General features: G+C 39.5%; 1 protein-coding gene across 1 annotated transcript in view; it reads right to left on the minus strand.

The window, feature by feature from the left end:
• Positions 1-18,580, minus strand: part of FREM3 (FRAS1 related extracellular matrix 3) — a 110,874-nt gene that overhangs the window by 32,770 nt on the left and 59,524 nt on the right. Inside the window, exons 3-5 of the mRNA XM_007999886.3 lie at positions 12,951-13,097; positions 9,442-9,672; positions 6,392-6,517 (exon numbers count right to left, since the gene is read on the minus strand). Coding sequence (XP_007998077.3) covers positions 6,392-6,517; positions 9,442-9,672; positions 12,951-13,097 — 504 coding nt within the window. The remainder of the gene's footprint in view (positions 1-6,391; positions 6,518-9,441; positions 9,673-12,950; positions 13,098-18,580) is intronic.

Consider the following 18,580-nt stretch of genomic DNA (forward strand, 5'->3'; position numbering starts at 1 on the left):
TCTCCACAATTAAGGGTTAGAACCAAAGATTCATTTCATGTTAACCTAGGAGTTCCCTCCCTTAGCATGGTGATGTGCTCTCCAAACAAGGCATACGAAAGCTGATTTGCAATCATTGCTGATTTTTGTTGTATTAATATTCCCACCATAGCCAACTTCAACTATCAATGTGAAGTCACTGAGCACAGAGTAGGGAAGAGGTACACAGAATCAGCTTTTAGGAGCAGTTACTAGCTGGATCCAGCATACCACTCTATCCATGATGATGATGGCATCGATTTCCTCTGTCCAGGCCTCCCTCACTTCACTGGCAGCCTGAGAATTTGTGAAGTTACTTTACAAATTAATTATTTATTTACAAAAGAGTATTTATGGCTCAGTCTCTGTGGCTACATATTACACTTGCTTTACAAAAATCATAAATGTTAAAATCAGAGAGAAAGTCCTATTAATGCACTACACTAAAGGGTAATTAAATCATTATATTATGCTGTTTGATTATGAGGTGGCCAGGGCATTTTATCAATGAGAAAATTGAGGCAGAGAATGCCCCATGATAGCCAAGGAGTCAAAGACCCATCTCCTGACAGTCAGCCTGGGGCATTTTTTACTTTCTCACGTTGTCTTTAGTTATTTGATGACTTGATTATAAATTCTTTTAAACACACGATTTTCTTTTAATATGTACATTTTAATAGAACAGCAAGACAAGCAATCACCCTCTTTAAAGTGCAGCAGCTAACAGCTGGTTGGAGCAGGAGGCTTTTGGAGCCCCAGGCACAAGTCACTTCATGCCCCAGGAGTGCTGATGTTTCAAGGGAGATGGGAGAACCAGAGGAGAGAGGAGGAGGGTAGCAAAGGCTTGACTGGAGCATCCTGGGAGCATCTATCTAGAGGGGACTTTGAGACTTTTGTTTCCAGCAGACTGGCCAATCAGGTACTCTGGGATGCCCGTACATTAAAAAACAACTAGAAAAAATAATGATTCTGGCTTTTCTGTTCTCATAGGATGTAGGGAATATCGTCGAGTGTAAAAAAAAAAAAAACCCCACAAACAAAACAAAATTGAAATTAAAAATACCTAAAACGAACCGTAAAAACCCTCCCCCAACCTGAAATCCCATAACCCACAGAAGGGATTCTCATTCAGAAGGTGGTATCCCCCCAAGAGCAGGTGCACTATCACCACTGCAGGTGGAGACAGGCCTTAGGCACAGGGCACCTCACAGAGCTGACCCGGAAGCTATGGTTACCCCTGAGGATACAGGGCCGCAGGAGTGTGTCTGGAGCAGTAGTACCCTCTGAATCCTGGAAAGCGAAGCAAACTTTTCTTGAAGGAAAACATTTTCAAGCGAAGCCCTCAGATCTTTCACAGTTTCAGATCAAATACATGTAAGATTTTAGATGCATAGAAAAAAACATCTCTACAAAGATGACTTTTAGATGAAAAACAAACTTCTTAACAATGGAAGCCAGAATACGTTGGAATAATAACTTTAAAATGCTGGGAGAGAATTACTGCCAACCTAGAATTTCAAGACTGGAGTTGAAATAAAGACAGGTTCTGATAAACAGAAAATGGTGAGAGTTTATCCCCAGAAAACCTGCGGTGAGGGAACTTTTAAACCATGTGATTTGTACTTCAGCAACAGAAAATGATGATCCCCGCAAACTGTCTGAGATGCAAAGTATAATCTCTATAACCTATGAACACACCTACAACTAAATAAATCAACACAGAGAATCTTTTTTAAAAGGAAAGAAAGAAGAAAGTCTTTCACCTGGACATGCTTGGAACCCTTTAAGAATTATCCGCTTTTGGCCGGGCATGGTGGCTCACGCCTGTAATCCCAGAACTCTGGGAGGCTGAGGCGGACGGATCATGAGATCAGGAGATAGAGACCATCCTGGCTAACACGGTCAAACCCCATCTTTACTAAAAAAAAAAATTAAAAAAAAAAAAAAATAGCCAGGCGTGGTGGCGGGCGCCTGTAGCCCCAGCTACATGGGAGGCTGAGGCCAGAGAACGGTATGAACCCAGGAGGCAGAGCTTGCAGTGAACTGAGATTGCACCACTGCACTCCAGCCTGGGCAACAGAACGAGACTCCGTCTCAAAAAAAAAAAAAAAAGAATTATCTGCTTTCTACCTCCATCTTAGGAGATGACCCAGAGAAAAAGTCCAATCAGAGAAGTGGGGCGAGGTCCATGGCTTGTGGTTTACTACGCAGTTCTTTTTAACTGGATAGAGTAGTTGAAAACCTCAACATATTTGACTTGGGCCTGACCAAAAACCACAGGATGATTCAATGCTGTTCCTACTCATTTGGTTTTCGGTTCTGTGGTTTGCTCTTCATTGGCTGTTCCTTCCAAGAAGGTAGTTTTTTTTTTTAACAAGGGAGTGACTAATGAGAAGAAAAAGATGAACGAGATTTTTCTTAAGAATGAAATAGGGCCAAGAAATATCTAATTTGCAAGTCTTTACTTAAAGAATCCTTGTGCTTAAAACATTTCATTATAGAGCAATAGTTTTGAGTTGGGCTGATTTTACCTGCTGGGGACACTTGGCAATGTCTGGTGACATTTTTGGGGGTCACAGATGGAAGTGGGGGATGCATCTAGATGCTAGATACTTGCGTCTAGTATATAGAGAGCAGGGATGCTGCTTAACATTTTACAAAGCACAGGACAGCCCCCACAATAAATAGTTATTCAGAACATTAATGGTGCCAAGGTTGAGAAGAGGAACAAGAATAAATTCTCCTCTGCCCTGGAAGACAGAGGATTTGGCAGTAAACAGATTATTTTAAGATATTTAAAACCACTACAAGGACAAACTTTTGTAATGCATCTTCAAGATCTTCATGTTTGTTGCATTTGGCTATATATCCAGAGAGAGCCTTATTGCCTGTTCTTTAACTAAGATTTCCTCTTGAAAGCACCAGATATAGCCAGCTCCATATAATGTTAGCAACTCTTGTGTTTAAGCTAGTTTTCCTCTGTTTGGGAAGGAAAAAGTGAAGAGGAGAAAAAACAAGCTAGGTGAGGTACTCCTTGAGGCCTTTCTCCTTAGCTAGCTGATCACTGAAAGGATGTGCCAAATTCTTTCTTCCACTGGTGCATTGGGGCTCTAGTTTGGGTTTTGCAATAATGGGCAAGTGCGTGGGAGCTAGGGGGTGTGGTTGAGGCTGGACAGAGTAGCTATTGTAGAAAGTGTACTCATGCTTTGCTCTGGGCTTCAAGCTGGGCTTCTTCTTGTATTAGTGGCATATTCTCTGTCTACAACCAAAGTGTCCAGCAGACAATGGTGCTAAGGTCTCTTAGATGTGAATGAAAGAGATGAGATGGTGAACAGCCCAGTTGGATAGATCATATGTCATTGCTAAGCTGGAAGAATTCACCGAGGGTCTGTCTGCTCTTCCCTTGGGAAGAGCTATGCTGCAGAAGGACCATCCAAATGAATAGGGAGGCTCAGAGTGTCTGGCATGGAGTCAGCTACGATGGGGCGGTGCCGCCTCCCCACGTAGGAGGGCTACACCTAACTTTAGCTTCTCATAGGATTCCCTTATGTAACCCAACTTCCCACATGATTTCCAGATGTGAAAGCTGGCATGCCTGGAAAACTCCCTGCATAGCTGGTGCACAACTCAGACTGCTTGACACCTAAGCCTTGACCCCCAGATCCCCACATAAGAAGGTATTTTCATGTTTGTGGTTAAAAAAAAGAAAGGAAAAAGAAAAAATAGGATATAACAGGGTCGAGGCCCTTCCTGGAACACTAAGCCGCTGTATGCGTGGTAGCATCTTGACTCTTGCATACCTCTTGCTGGAACTGAAACTGAGGGCTAAGCTGATTAAGTTTGCCAAATTTAACCTGCCTTGCTTGCTTTTAACAGCTTACTTATCGCTTATCTTAAAACTCCCATTAGCAGCCAAGTAGGGTGGCACACACCTGTAGTCCCAGCACCTTAGGAAGCCAAATCAGGAGAATCGCTTGAGGCCAGGAGTTCGAGACCAGCCTGGGCAACATAGCGAGAACTTTGTCTCTACAAAAATATTTAAAAATTAGCCATGCATATTGGTTGGTGCCTGTAGTCCCAGCTACTCCGGAGGCTGAGGTGGAAGGATGGCTTGAGCCTAGGAGTTTGATCCTGCAGTGAGCTGTGATGGAGTCACTGCACTCCAGCCTGGGTGATAGAGTGAGACCCTGTCTCAAAATCCTCCCCCCACCTACCAAGAAACCAACAACAAAAAGCTCCCACTTGCAAATCACTTAGCCAAACAATACATAACTAAACTCCCACTAGCATCCTTATAGATAACATCTCTGACTGGGGCACTAGAGTAATGTTGCTTAAATTGTTTTTCAGGAACTAGGGGGCAGCTCTTGTCCAGTTCAAGCTGTTGAGACCACTGACCCTTTAACTGGGCCTGCTCCAGTGCCCAAAGAGTGATCTTCTGATGTCAGAGGGCCAAAAGCTGCAACCTCAGATTATGCTAACACTGCCATTTTGTGCATACGTGTCCTATGAAGAATCATGTAGCTTGATTAGTTTTGCACAGAAACCCCAATTGCCTCACTTTTCCTACTTGCCAATCACCTTTCCCCATGCTTTAGAAGACCCTGCTTTCTATTTCATAAGTACTCCCAAACCCTCTTTTCAAAGAGATGAATTTTGATTCGTTCTCTTGTATCTTTGTATGGTGGCCTTGTGAAGGAAATTGTTTTCTCTTTTGCAAAACCTGTCACCACAGTGAGTGGCTTGCTATGCACAAGCAGAATGAACCTGGCCGGTAACAGAATTACAAACATGAATGTTGTAAATCTTCTTATACTCATATTGTGTGCCATTGTGGTATTTGTCCTCACCTACTCCCCATGTATAGGATGAAAGTTCAGTTTGGTTACTTAAACTCTCTGGAAGTCATGTTAAGGTAAATGTTTAACAATTACTTATTTTCACCAATAAAATGAACATGAGCTACATACACAGTGCAATGGAAAGCAGACTCATGCTTTGTATGTTACTAATAATTCACAAATACTAAACATGGCTACAGGTAAGTGAAGGAGGCAACTAGTTTTACGCTGTGTTTTGCTGGGGATCTCAAGGTCCTACCATTAAAGTTTCCATCTACCAAGGTACTGCCTGCCCCTGCTAAATGATTAGTGCACCATCAGTGTTTACAAACAATGTTGTGGGGGTATTACTTAAAAAGCAAAAAAACAAAAAACAAACAAAAAAGAAAACATTGTTTGGGAGAGGAAGAAAAGCTGGAGGAATAAATTCTCTCTTGCTGACATATCAACAAGTAGGAGCATTGATTTTGAGAGACTGAATATACAGAGGGACAATGGCCATACCATACATAAAAAGAGAACTCTGACCCACAGCTGCAGCAATGAGTCCAGGAAGCCAAGCCACCACCTCTGTAGCAATCAGCAATCAAATGGTCAAGACTTATTCAATAACTGCCAGTTTCACTGATTTCTGCTCCCACTTCTAATTTAAGACCAAGAAGAGAGAGCCAAATATGCCCTGCTAACCAATCATATAGGATGCCTGCTTCTACTGGGCCAGTCTCCAGATTCCCAGGCCAACAGCTTCCAATCAGGGCATACCTGATACCTTTCCTTTTTCCACTCTAAAGCTTTCTCATGCTTCTGCCTGCTGGCGAGTCTCTGCCACATGCAAGTGATGGTGGCTGACATACTACAGCAAGCTCTAAATAAATAGCCTTTTCTTGTTGTCATTTGAGTGGTCTTCATTTATTTCCGCAATTTTCGTTTTCTACATAGTTACTAATGAGATGTTAGAGAATATGATCCTGAGGGGATGAGACATGAGACAGCTAAATCTGGCTGTATAGAGGTGGTCAAAAAGAATGGAACCTTGTTTTGGTTGCAAAGATGCCTGAACTCACGGTTGGGGGGTATCTGTGGTTGTGAGATAGGGAGAGAGGAGGAGAAGAGAAACCGAGTAGTATATACAGACTATTTTACAATATTGCCCAGAGGCAATACTATTACAAATAAGAATCTTTAATTTATAATTTTTTGACCACCATATATAAACTCTTTTGACACAAGATGTCTCATCTGACTTTCACAAATGTCTCATTTGACTAGCCCCTTCGTGGGGTAGTTAAAATAGTTATTTTAATCCCAATTTTGAATAAAGTGTTATCCCTGGTTGAGGAGACCAGCTAAGAACAGTAGGGCACCTGCACAGAGTCAGCAAAGGGGGTTCGCAGCAGGGCGTGCATGATGAGGGGCCCATGCATCCAGCATCTTAACTCTGCTTTGCTCACCCCCTGTGCTACTCCCAGCATTACCACAGTCCTGTTCTCATCATCTTATTCCTGCAAACAGGACCCCACAGAGCCTCATACCTTGACGTGTGGAGCAAATGACGATTAGTTCCTGGCTTGCATCTCCAGATCGTCTTACTGGAATCAAAAGTTCCCCAACGTCCTCTTCTATTTTGTATTCTGCCTCTGGAATATAAACTGTTGATTCTAGAAAAGACAGCAGAAGACTTTTCACCAAGATTTAGATTTGATCAGTGATATTTGAACACACCTGAGCAGAAATGTATAAAGACTTTGACTCTTATATTTTCCAACATGATTAACTGCATTAAATGTAGTGAGAATGGGAAACATTATTTATTATTGAGTGGAGCTGGAGACGCAGTGGAATTGGGTTTAGGAGACCTCTTTGGAAGGTTAAAAAGGATAGCCAGCATTAAAAAGGAAAACAAAAATCCTGCAGCAATTTCATGTCTTTTTTTTCTTCTGAGATCAAAGTTTAAGTCTTCTAAATGGAGATCACATATTTCTGTCCTTGCTTTACTTTTACTGTTTATTTTAAAATATTTTAACAATGAAGTAATCTAATTCATTAATGAAGAAAATTGTTTTCATGCTTCATTCACCAAACTGCTTATTTAATATTTATTAAGCAGACACGGTGCTGGTCATTTGATAGGCTGAGAAAAATAAACTACAGGTCCTTCCCTCAATTTTAAAGATCATATTACTGCTGAAATTTACTGAGTTGTGTATATGTGCACACACGTTTTTGTGTGTGTGTGTGTATGTGTGTGTGTGCATACACCTAGACATCATCGAAACATTCACTGAAATTTCCATATGAATATTGGTCATGTCTTGTTGATGGGATTAAATGTACTATTTTGGCGGGGAGAGATTTTAGATGTTTTCTAAGGCTTTTTATTAAGCATGCATTGTGCAATTAAAATATAGGTGTTTGTTTACAAATAAAATTTTAGAGGAGGTTGTTCCAACTCATAGTGTGAAGTGGATAACTGCAGCAACTATCTGTGAAACCACATTTTATTTCCTTAGTTCTTTTCCTTATGTTATATATGCACCTAGATTCTTCCTTTTAGTGATGCAAGCTAAAAGGGAAAAGATTGTAGGCAATCATATATATATATACGTATTTTTTTGAGACAGGGTCTTGCTCTGTCACCCAGGCTGGAGGAGTGCAATTTCGTGATCTCAGCTCACTGAAACTTTTGCCTCCTGGGTTCAAGCAATTCTCATGCCTCAGCCTTTTGAGTAGCTGGGATTACAGGCATGCGCTACCAGATCTGGCTAAATTTTGTATTTTTAGTTGAGACGGGGTTTCACCACGTTGGCCAGGCTGGTCTCGAACTCCTGGACTCAAGTGATCTGCCTGTCTCAGCCTCCCAAAGTGCTGGGATTACAGGAATGAGCCACTGCACCCAGCTGGCAATCACCATTTTTTTTTTTTCATTTTGGAACTATTACTATATGATAATTCAGAATTCAATGTTAAATTATCTAGCTATTATATATTAATTATTTTCTTCTTTACTTTCCTGCCTACATTAGCTTCAACAGATACAAGTATCAGCCTCCAGGAAGACACTGGCCCTGAGCCACAGGGAGAAAAGACCAGTGATGATTTTCTTTCCTCAGTTTTACCTGTATGGTAGTCTACTATCTTGACATCTTTCAATTCAAAACGTTGGCATCATGGAAGAAGCTAAAAGTAAATTAAAGTTATCAATGTCGTATGAAAAAAATTGATACAATAGGACTAAGTTATTCAGTCATGCCGTCTGTTTTTTTTCGGTCTGGAAAGCCTGTTTCTATCTGCTCTTCTAATCAAAATCCCATTTATTTTTCAAGATTCAGCTCAAACCCTGCCTCTTTCATGAGCCTTAATTACTTGGAACCATGATGACCTATATTCTTCTCCTTAGTGTTTCTCCCATGTGTCTTACATTTACTTCATAACTGATTCATGTATCGAAGTGTTGTTCTCAACAAAACTGGTCTGATACCTTGTTCATTAGGTGGTGGGGATAGTGTTTTCTACTTCTTTTGTATCTGCCAAAGTACAGAGCATATGAACACTACTTCTCAAATTATGTTTTAAGAAAACTGGAACTTAGAGATTTTAAAAGACATTCCTTGGAGATGATGAAAAAAAAAATCCACAGTTCAAACTAACAAAACTAAACTAAATCGGTTTCCTTATAGGAGAGTTTCTCAGAATCTTAAATATGCTAACATGAATTATGATGCCTCAAAAGAGGGATGAAGTTTGAAATAGTTCCTAGACTTGTTTGACCATGGAAAGCTTTCCATCCCCTGTAGATGTGTATTACACTAATGTTCTCTTATGTAGTTCAGAGCATGCTAATGCAGGGATTCTTCACTGAGTCTTGTGGAACTTAAGGCCTGCTCCCTGGTTGTAAGCTATGCACTTCCAGGTGCTACATGACCTCTTTTAACTACTGTGTGTAATCAATGTACTTAATTAAAATTCAAAGATGAATACTAATCCCCCCCCTTTAGGGAATATTCTTCTACTTACAAAAAAGGGGCAGCAAGCTGTATGATTACTGCTTAGATTTTTTTTTTCCTTTTAATTTATCTGGGGAGATATTTGCTGAAAGAGTGAATGCATAAAATGAACCAATGAATTCAAAGACATTATGTACAATAATAACAGAACTTCAGGGAACACATGTTGAAACAAATGAGTTGGCTCCAGGAGCCACATCTAGGACAATGGATATCTAAGTTCTCATTTAATCTGGCTGTGAAAAGATGGTGGCCCTGGAATGAGCCCTGAGGATTAGCCATCTGGGAGCAGAGCTGCTTGGTACCTATGGTGTGTAGAAAGCCTGCAGTAAGATCTTGTATATATATTAAAGGAATGCTGGTACAGATCCTCTGTATTTTAATCCTCCTGTATTCTCTTTCAAAAATCCTGAGAGCAAATGAAAAATTATTGTCTATAAAGTAATTTACTTCACTTTAAATCCTAAATGGATATGAACACATCTAGTGGCTTACAGAGCCTGAGGGAAGTATGAATGCTGGAAATGGAGCCAAGAACCTGTACTGGTTAATAAGGCAAATCAATCAGTATCACATACCATCTCCAGGGTCCACAATTTCAACCGTTGCCATTTCTGGAAACTCCAGTATAGCCATGAGAGGTTCCGACAGAATGATCTGGAAGGTCTCTGAAGTCTCATATTCATTGTCAGGTATGATTCTCACCCTCCATGTGGCTGTAGTCTGTCCAGGATTGAATTGGACCTGTTTATTGGTCTTCCATTTGAAATCTTTATCTCTTTTTGCAGTTTCATCTTTGGTACCAATGCCTGAATAAAAGTAAAAAAACTATAAATATAAAGTCAAGTGACTGAAGGCATAGTCTCCTTTCAAAGTGGTTTCTATTGTTAACAAAAGTAGATAACATAGAAATTGTTTCTTTCAATGCTCCCAAAAGACACCTGTAAATGATCTTTCTTGGCTAAGAGAGTATAAGTAAACAGAATTGAATAGAACTGAGAAGAAAACATGGAAGGGGGATTGACAGAAAGAAGAGAACAGAGAACAGTCTTATTTAACTTATTTATTCTAGCACATGCTTATTGAGATCCTCTGATGTGCCAAACTCTACCAGATGCTGGGGATTCAGAGATGAATAAAAAATGGTCCCAGCCCCCAGAAAGTTCATAGTCTCAAGAGAAAGATAGTAGAATGTGAGCTCTATGGCGGTAGAGATCTTTGACCATTTGTGTTCACTGATGAATTTCTGGGAATTAGGACAGTACATGGCATGTAGTAGGTAGTCAATAAAAAATTTTTGAGTGAACATTTTGTATCTGATAATTTCAATTTCTGCAGTCTTTGGAAGAATGACCCCAAAGTTTGTTTTCTCTTGCTGATTCTTACTCATGGTGGCTTGTTTCCTCATATGTTTAGTGATTTTTTGATTGTAAGAGAATGCTTAGGAATTTTTCAGGCAATTAGTGCAATGTTGGTGAAAATGGAGAGAGGTGAGAGATTTGAGCTCTGTTAGGAAATAGTAATTAGTAACTTACTCAAGATACTAAACAACAACAACAACAACAAAATAGTGTTAAAATATCCAATGTGAGATACAATGATGAAAGATGCTATCCCATCAAGACTAAACAGATCTTCCTCTTAACCCAAAGTGTTCAAGCAGCATTCTAATATTGTTTGGTCTTGATTTTAACATACCAAGAAAACTATACCCCTGCCTCACCACTGTAGGTCTCATTATAAGGGTTAGTTACATTCTGCAGTTGTGTGGATGTGTGAAATCAAATATGGTAACCTGACACCAGCTCTGGTGAAAACTTGATATAAAATAAGATTAATAGCCCCCTCATGCAATTCCTTGGCCTCATTCTCAAATAATCTGAAACCTTGTAAAAGATACACGAAGCTATAGAGCCTGAAAATAATTTCAAAGGTAGGATAGCTCGTGTTGCCTTTGCAAATCTGCTGAAGAAAGCCTGCATTAATATCAATTTTGTGACCGAGAGTGAATGTTCAGTATTTAGGAAGAGCCTCCTTTGGCCACATGTTGGAAGTGGAGAACATAAAGAAGAGTGAATGGTATCCTCAGCCAAAGCTTAGGTAGAGCTAAGGGGCGCTGCTATAGGAATGAAGCAGGCACATAGCGATTTACTTAATGTTTGGTGAACATTGTCTCTGTGTGAAGTGCTGAGGATGTAACACAGAATTAGGCACAGCCACCACTACCCTCAAGAGGTTTTCAATTTTGGAAGAGGCAAACAGATAAACAGGTGATTTTAATTGTGTTTGATGAGTGCCACGGAATGGTATTTATCACTTATTGAGCATCGGCGGTATGCCAAGAACCGTGCTAGATTGATTTATAATCATTATTACAAATTCCCCTCAAACACATCGTGAGGTGGATAATTTACTTACACGTAAGGAAACTGAACTCTTTTGAAAGTCACAAAGAAGAGTAAGTGACAGAGTAGGAAGTCAAACTCTACCATTTTATTTCTTTTTTCTTCTGGATCTTGTGGTTGGACTATCAGCCTGGGGTGGAGTAAGCGGGGGCATCAGGACTTTCTGGATTGTCTGAGTGAGATGCTTTAGAGGTTCCTGTCTGTGATGTTGAGTAGTATTGTGATTTTAAAGAGTATTTACCAAACAAAAGGGCTGGCTGTAGTTTACTTAACAACAGATATTGGTGACTACCATATGCCCCATGCTGTTCTTGAGGTTGGACATAACCCAAGATGTAGTTCCTGACCTTATAAAGCTGAAATCTACTTGGGAAGACAAATAAGACACATGATCCATGCCAATTATGGTAAGTGCTATGAAGAACCATACAGCAGTGCCTGGAGATAGAGTATGGCAGGGGTGCTGCTTTGGACAGGGTGGCCAGAAGGATTTCCAAAGGGTTCAGTTAGGGCAAACATTCAAATGGTTCTGAGCAGATGAACTTTTTTTTTCTTGGTCAGGATATAAAAATGCTTCTTGACATTTTAACCCAAACTCACAAGAAGGCCTTGAGATAAAGAATTGTGGAAGTAGGGCCTGACAAGAAGAGGGAGGCATATTTCAGCTGACATTCCTGGCAGCGAGTTCTACCATGTGTTGATGTAGTAACCTGGAATGTAGGCCGAGGCTGAGGGCCACCCAGAAATCAGGGTGCTCTTTGGCTGACCCCTTCTCCTAGGAGAAGAGTCCTATTTTAGGAGCTCTGGGCCTGGAGTGGAGACTAGGAAAAGTGTGCCTTTTCTTGATTGCTTGTTTTCTCCCCAGCTCATTTCTTCCCTGGCTTCTCTCCAGCAGTTTTGATATACTGCCTGAGCTCTGGGGTCCTGCATGTCGGGGAAACTCAATGCTTATTTATAATGAAGACAATATACTCCTATCTGTCTTCTTAATAGATTATGTAAATAAAGGCAAAATGATCTCTGAAAGTTCTGGCAGCTAAAGATGTTATGAAAATGCAACGCCTTATTAGAACAACTACTGTTAATTATTAATGATGATAATGAGACATATTATGCATGCACTATGTATGTGTTTACTCCAAGAAGACATATTTCTCTACTAGGTCCTTGTAGAACATAAAGAAATTCGACATAGTACATGTCCTCAAGGAATTTATAACCTACTAGCAAAGTTAAAACAATTACACATAATCAAAAGAAATATATAGAACTAAACACAGTAATGGATCATGTACTCATAAATAATTTTTCAAAAGAAATAGCTAGAACTAAGGCTAAAAATATATGCTTAAAACAACTTTGAAGGAAATTGAGTGACTTGAAGATTGTGGGATGGCTATGAAGTGTCTTAATTTTCCTGGGGACTGGTGAGTTATAAAAGAGAGAAAGATGTAACTTGCTAGAAAGAGAAAAACAGGGAAAGGATGATAAAAATTGATATATATCTAAGCCCCATAACTCACATGGAGCAAAAACCACAGCATAATTTCACAGACACTTTTTTAGAGATTTCTCCAAACCCGTTATTTATTCTCTTTCAGTATACTTTCTTATAATTAGGTTTAGTCCTAGATTTCATGTTTCCATGACGTTTGACTAACAACCAATCCAAAGTTACTTACTGATAAATGACGTTTCTCCAAGGTATCCTCTGCGTGTAAGTGTCACTTCTAAGAATGTGGAGTCTTCATCCACAATGTAGTACTCCTTCTCCAAACAAATCCAAGCCCAGTTTAGATGGAAAGGTTGATTTGTTAGTTTATTTCCTCCTGTAATTGATAGGGGCAAAGGAAAAGTCAGCTAGAATATCTGATGACAAAAGTCAATGATCAAGTTGTGTATTTTGCTTCTGAAACCAGGGGTTTCAAAACATACTCTTGTTTTATTTTATTTTATTTTTTTGGTGGAGAGAGGAAATGTTCTTTGCTTTGCTAGAGGATGTCATGAGTGTCATCTTAACCCCTATTCCCCCTGCTTAATCTAGAGGGAGCCAGATGCCTCCTGTTTCCAAAGGGTCTTGTGCATCAGGGTTCCGAAGAGCTAGAGTTTGGTAGTTTTAAATTCAGGTCATACTCAACACCTCTATCCTTTTCTCCCTGCCTGTCTTGTTCACTTCCACTCTCTCTGCCTCCTCAATTTTTTCTCTGCCCTTAACTTACTCGTTTGTATTATTTGAGCATCCATTTGATCTTATATTATTCTGGAAGTTCCTTGAAGATAATACCAACATTGTATTTACTTATTTTATCACTTTCAGGACATAGTATGATGCATTGAACCTATACTCTAATGTTTAAAAACTACCCATGAAGAGGACAATAGACAAGGGATATAAGAGCTCTATCTTATTTCCTCTTGTCCACACCAAGTCACTGGCCTCTTTCTGAAAGATCAACCCAGCCCCTTATTGTGGCTGTGTAAGGTTTGTGTATTGGTAGCAAGAGATGGTCTCCCTCGGTTGCTTCAAATAATCACCTGTGAAAAGATGTTGAAGTAGAAATCTTTATGACTGAGTTTCAACTGATGGGCCAGTATGATAGATATCAGATACCAAAGTGACTGTGTATGAACTTTATCAAATAGAGCTTTACTAACCAGTTCCACAGTTACTGGACCCCTTAATCAGATCAAGCATATCAAAATGGGGCAGCGTGTGGACAAGAAAAAGAATTTGTGAAGAGAATACTTTAGAAAAAGCTGATGCTGTGGTGGAAATCCCTATTATCACCAAAAAGGGTATGGGTATGAGATGGGGCTACAGCCTTGACCTCCAGCCTACAGTGCTTCAGGGAACCTCCTGGAGAGCTTGACATCTCCTTCTACAGTTGGAGTCTATGTGACTTACTCATTTCCAAAAGGGTAAAGGGGTGAGTGGAGAGCGCTGCATTGGGAAGCAATAGAGTAGCTGTGAAGAGCAGGACAAAGAAAGCAGGTGTGTGGACTAGAGGTGGGTCATCCGTCTAATAGGGCCAGTTAAGGAGGCAACAGGATTTCCGCAGAAAGGAAGCTGAGAGCCAACCACCAGATTCCCATGGGTTGCACGATGGTAAGAGACAAGGAGGCTCCAAAGATAAGAATCTTCAAGGAACCCATGAAAACACTAAGCAAAGAAGGGGTCCCCCTTTAAAGAGCTGCCACCCAGGGACCTCCAAGAGCAGATGGCAGTGATACTCTCTATACTAGACTGTGCTCTGCCTACCTTATCTCCTCTCTCTCTAGAGTCAACCTTGGAAGAGCAAGGCCTTGGTAGTAAGTGAGGGGAACCATGAGCATGGAAAGAGGAAAGCTGGCCTCAGCCCTCCTTCGCACTGCAGGTTCTGATCTATAGTTGCAAAGAAGGATCAGTAGAAAACAAGCACGGAGATTTAATCCTACTTGGGCTTACAGGAACTCACTGATGTGTAACTGTGAGATAAATACATATGTTGATTTTCATGTTTACTCTCTGTAGTTTTCTCTCTCTTTAAAAAAATAACATTATTGATACTATTGTGGATATTCTGATACAGAAAAATATAGGACAAATAAATGTGCCCCAAATCCTACTGCTATTTTTTTAAAAGACCATATTGTTTACAGTTAGAAAACACTTTAATTATTCATGTATGTAGTCCTTTAGATTTTGGAATCCTGTGTCTTGCAATAGTTTATATTTACTTTTTTAGTGTCTTTTTCAAAGTTCTTTTATATCCTGTCACATGTTTTATTCTACAAACCCATTACAGAGTATGGCAAATATTAGTCTCAATTTATAACTGGACAAACAGTTTCAGGAGGATGAGGCAGTTTGACCAGGTCCCCACAGGTGAGTGGTGAGGCCAGTTTTGCAGTCTGCTACTCCAGTGCTCTGTCTTTCACTCTGAGCTGCCATTCTTGTGGGTTAGCGATCAATGCAATGCAGACACTTCAAAAGCAAAGTAGGAAAAATCGATTGCAATCAGACCCTCTGAATAAAAACATGCACAGTGAGAAGGGTTTAACAATTAGAGACAGAAACATTTCCAGATTCCAAACAGCTAATTTGTAGTCTTGTGATGAAGAGTATAGGCTCCTGAGTCACATGGACCCAGGTTCTAGGCCTGCCACTTATGAGCCATTTGATCATGAGCAAATTATGGGTCTTCAGTTTCTTCATCAGTAAATGTGATAATAGCATTATGTGCTCGATCAGATTGTTGTGAAAATCAAAGAAAATAATGCTACCAAATGCCTGGCACAAATGAGGTGCTCAATAAATGTGGGTTCTAGTCATCATGGTTTTAAAACAGCAGAGGATTGATTTACGCCAGGCTATATTGCTTCTTTTGACTTTGCTTTCACTGCTGACTGGTTAATACATCTTTTAAAAAGTGGCTAGTTTCATCGGAACAGCCTGTGTTAGAACTTGAAACTCTTCTTTTATTATAACATTTTTCTTTTTAAAGCACTTTCCTGTCACATTTCATATTCCTTTGCAATCTGCCTATATTTTGCCTGCCCCCATACCAAACAACACTATTGTTACATTTTGTTGAAATTTTAGTATGCCTTGAGCAAGTTAAGAAAATATGAAAGCATCATCCTCTTCCAGCATGAGCTCCTTAGTCACTGTAACCTGATATCACTGGCTAATCAATGCTTTCTGTGACCACATGCTTGCTGTTAGGCACCATATCAATTCACTTCCTAGAGAAATGAGAAATATAAACATGGTCTGGGATAAATAAGAAATATTCTGTGTTTCAAAACATTTAAGGGGAACCTACTTTAAACCAAGTATGTTAGGAGAAAGAGGCTGGTAGGAATTGTTTCTAGTTCTAGATGAATCCAAGAAGGTGAAGACCATCTACAGATGTTTTAAAGCTCTATTTATTAATATTCCTTAATCACATTAACCTTAGAAATAGAGAAATTAATAGCTAAGGAACAACTCAATGGGGTTTTGCCCTAAAGATACCAGTGGCTAAAATGTAGTAAGTACATGTATTGGCCAGAAAAAAGACTGTCTATCAGAAGTCAAAATAATTAATGGTGATGCTAGAGCAGAAGAGTTTTCATTAAAGTATTTTCTCTTTCCCCTTCTCTATAAAGCAACACAAATCAGAGATAAATGGCTCCATGATGTATTGGTCATATCCTACAAATTGATCCCAAATACCAACTTCTTGCTCTCTGCTAAAAATGTTATTTTATTCCAATTAAATACAAATTTGTGCCAAAGACAATATTATTTGATTCTGGGGCTGGCTTAGTTCCTAATGCTTAAATCTTGAAGGAGCTACCATTGCAATTGCCGGTTTACTACAGAAATAAACATCCAGAAAAGCTGCGTTATTGTAATGCTGTATTTATTTATTTAGACAGAGTCTTGCTCTGTCACCCAGGCTGGAGTGCAGTAACGCCATCTCAGCTCACTTCACCCTCCAAGTCCCAGGTTCAAGTGATTCTTCTGCCTCAGCCTCCTGAGTAACTAAGATTACAGGCAAACATTACCACGCTTGGCTAATTCTAAATAGTAGAGATAATATTTATACATTTTTATTTCCCTAGTGTGGGCATTGACCTTCAGGATTCTCTAATCCAACTAGAAAATAAGATGTGTATATGAAACTGTTAAATTACAACACAAGGGCAATATGATTGTGGATAGAAAGGAATGGAGCAAAATAAGTAGAAAGGAAGACTTCCTGGGATGACTGGGCTAGGAGAGATGGGTAGAATTCTTTCTGCAGAGAAAGAGGGGCCATTTTAATATAGAGGGAGAAGAAGGTAGACTTAGGGGAAGCAGAATAAAGGAAACTTACATGGGGCATGGTACGTTCTTGAAAATTTGTAACAGTATTCTTTAGTAAAAGGTACTGTTTCTAAGGCATGACAAGACCACTTCAGAATAGATTCAGGAAGATCTGATTGTCAAAATACTTACATGCATTTACCACAAAAAGAGTAATTCTGGTAACCTAAAAACATTTCAGGCACCCTTTCAGTTTGTTTGGCTTGATAATTAATAAAAAATGTGTTAATGCACTCCAGAATTCTCCTGTAGGTCTAAGTTATAGTCTAGGTTTCTGAAGGAGGATTGATGAAAAGTTATAATTAATTAATTAAATCATCCATTCAGTTATTCCACCAATATTTATTGAATACCTGTTATATGCTATTGACTCTTGTAAGTGTTGAGGATAGAACAGTGAAATCAAAAAAATCCTTGTTCTTGTGTAGCTTACTTTCCAGTGGGCTAATAAGCAAATAATGTATAATATAGTTGATGGTGAAAGTGCTATGCAAAAATCAGTATAGTTGGATAAAGCATAACTGGGAGAATCAGAAGGTGATATTTTATATAGAGTGGTTAGAAAAGGCTTTTCTAAAGGGGTAGTATTTGATTAGAGAATGGGAGAAAGAATATTTCAGTCAGAGGGAAAACAAACACAACAATAAATATTTCCATATTTTAAAACTAATCAATATTCTGTCATGACCAAAGGCTACTTGGTCTCCATTCCCTTCTGGTGCCCTTTTTATTCCTATGAATCAGTACCCATTAATCAGTACTTAAGAAGGCAGACTGGCTTTTTCTGGCCAGTAGTATTCATTAGGTCACATGATTTTGTTTTGTAACTATTCTGCAGCTTTTGAACTCCCTGTCCATAATTGGAGGATTTAGGATTTGATGAGTCCCATCTCCTATAGCAGGGGTGTCCAATCTTTTGACTTCCCTGGGCCACATTGGAAGAAGAAGAATTATCTTAGGTCACACATAAAATACACTACACTAATGATAGTTGATGAGCTAAAAAAATGACAAAAAACCTCATGTTTTAAGAAAGTTTATGAATTTGTGTTGGACCACATTCAAATCCATCCTGGACTGCATGTAGCCCATAGGCCATGGGTTGGACAAGCTTGATCTACTGGAAAGAATTAGAAAATATCATTATGCAGCCTCTCTAACAGCTAGGGCATAAGCTTGTCACTTAGGCTCTGCCAATGTAGCTTGAGACTTTGATTTAAAAGTGTACAATATGAGGAAGCTGCAGGTCAACTGCATAGAGCTCATATTGGTGAGGGTTGCAGTGGAGGCACTTGGTTTTCATGGACATTGGGAGCAGAGATCTAGTGTCCAGGGACAACTGTACCTAGTGGCAATGGTCATCCGCAGAGTGCTGTTGGCATTCTTTCTTGCTGCATGTCCTGTCATTCTGTCTCTCTGGCCTCCTAGAGATACTACTAAAGCTTATTACTATGCCATAATAAGTTTCTTTATTTAAAT

This window comes from Chlorocebus sabaeus, chromosome 7 (assembly GCF_047675955.1).
Source record: "Chlorocebus sabaeus isolate Y175 chromosome 7, mChlSab1.0.hap1, whole genome shotgun sequence".
Taxonomy (NCBI): domain Eukaryota; kingdom Metazoa; phylum Chordata; class Mammalia; order Primates; family Cercopithecidae; genus Chlorocebus; species Chlorocebus sabaeus.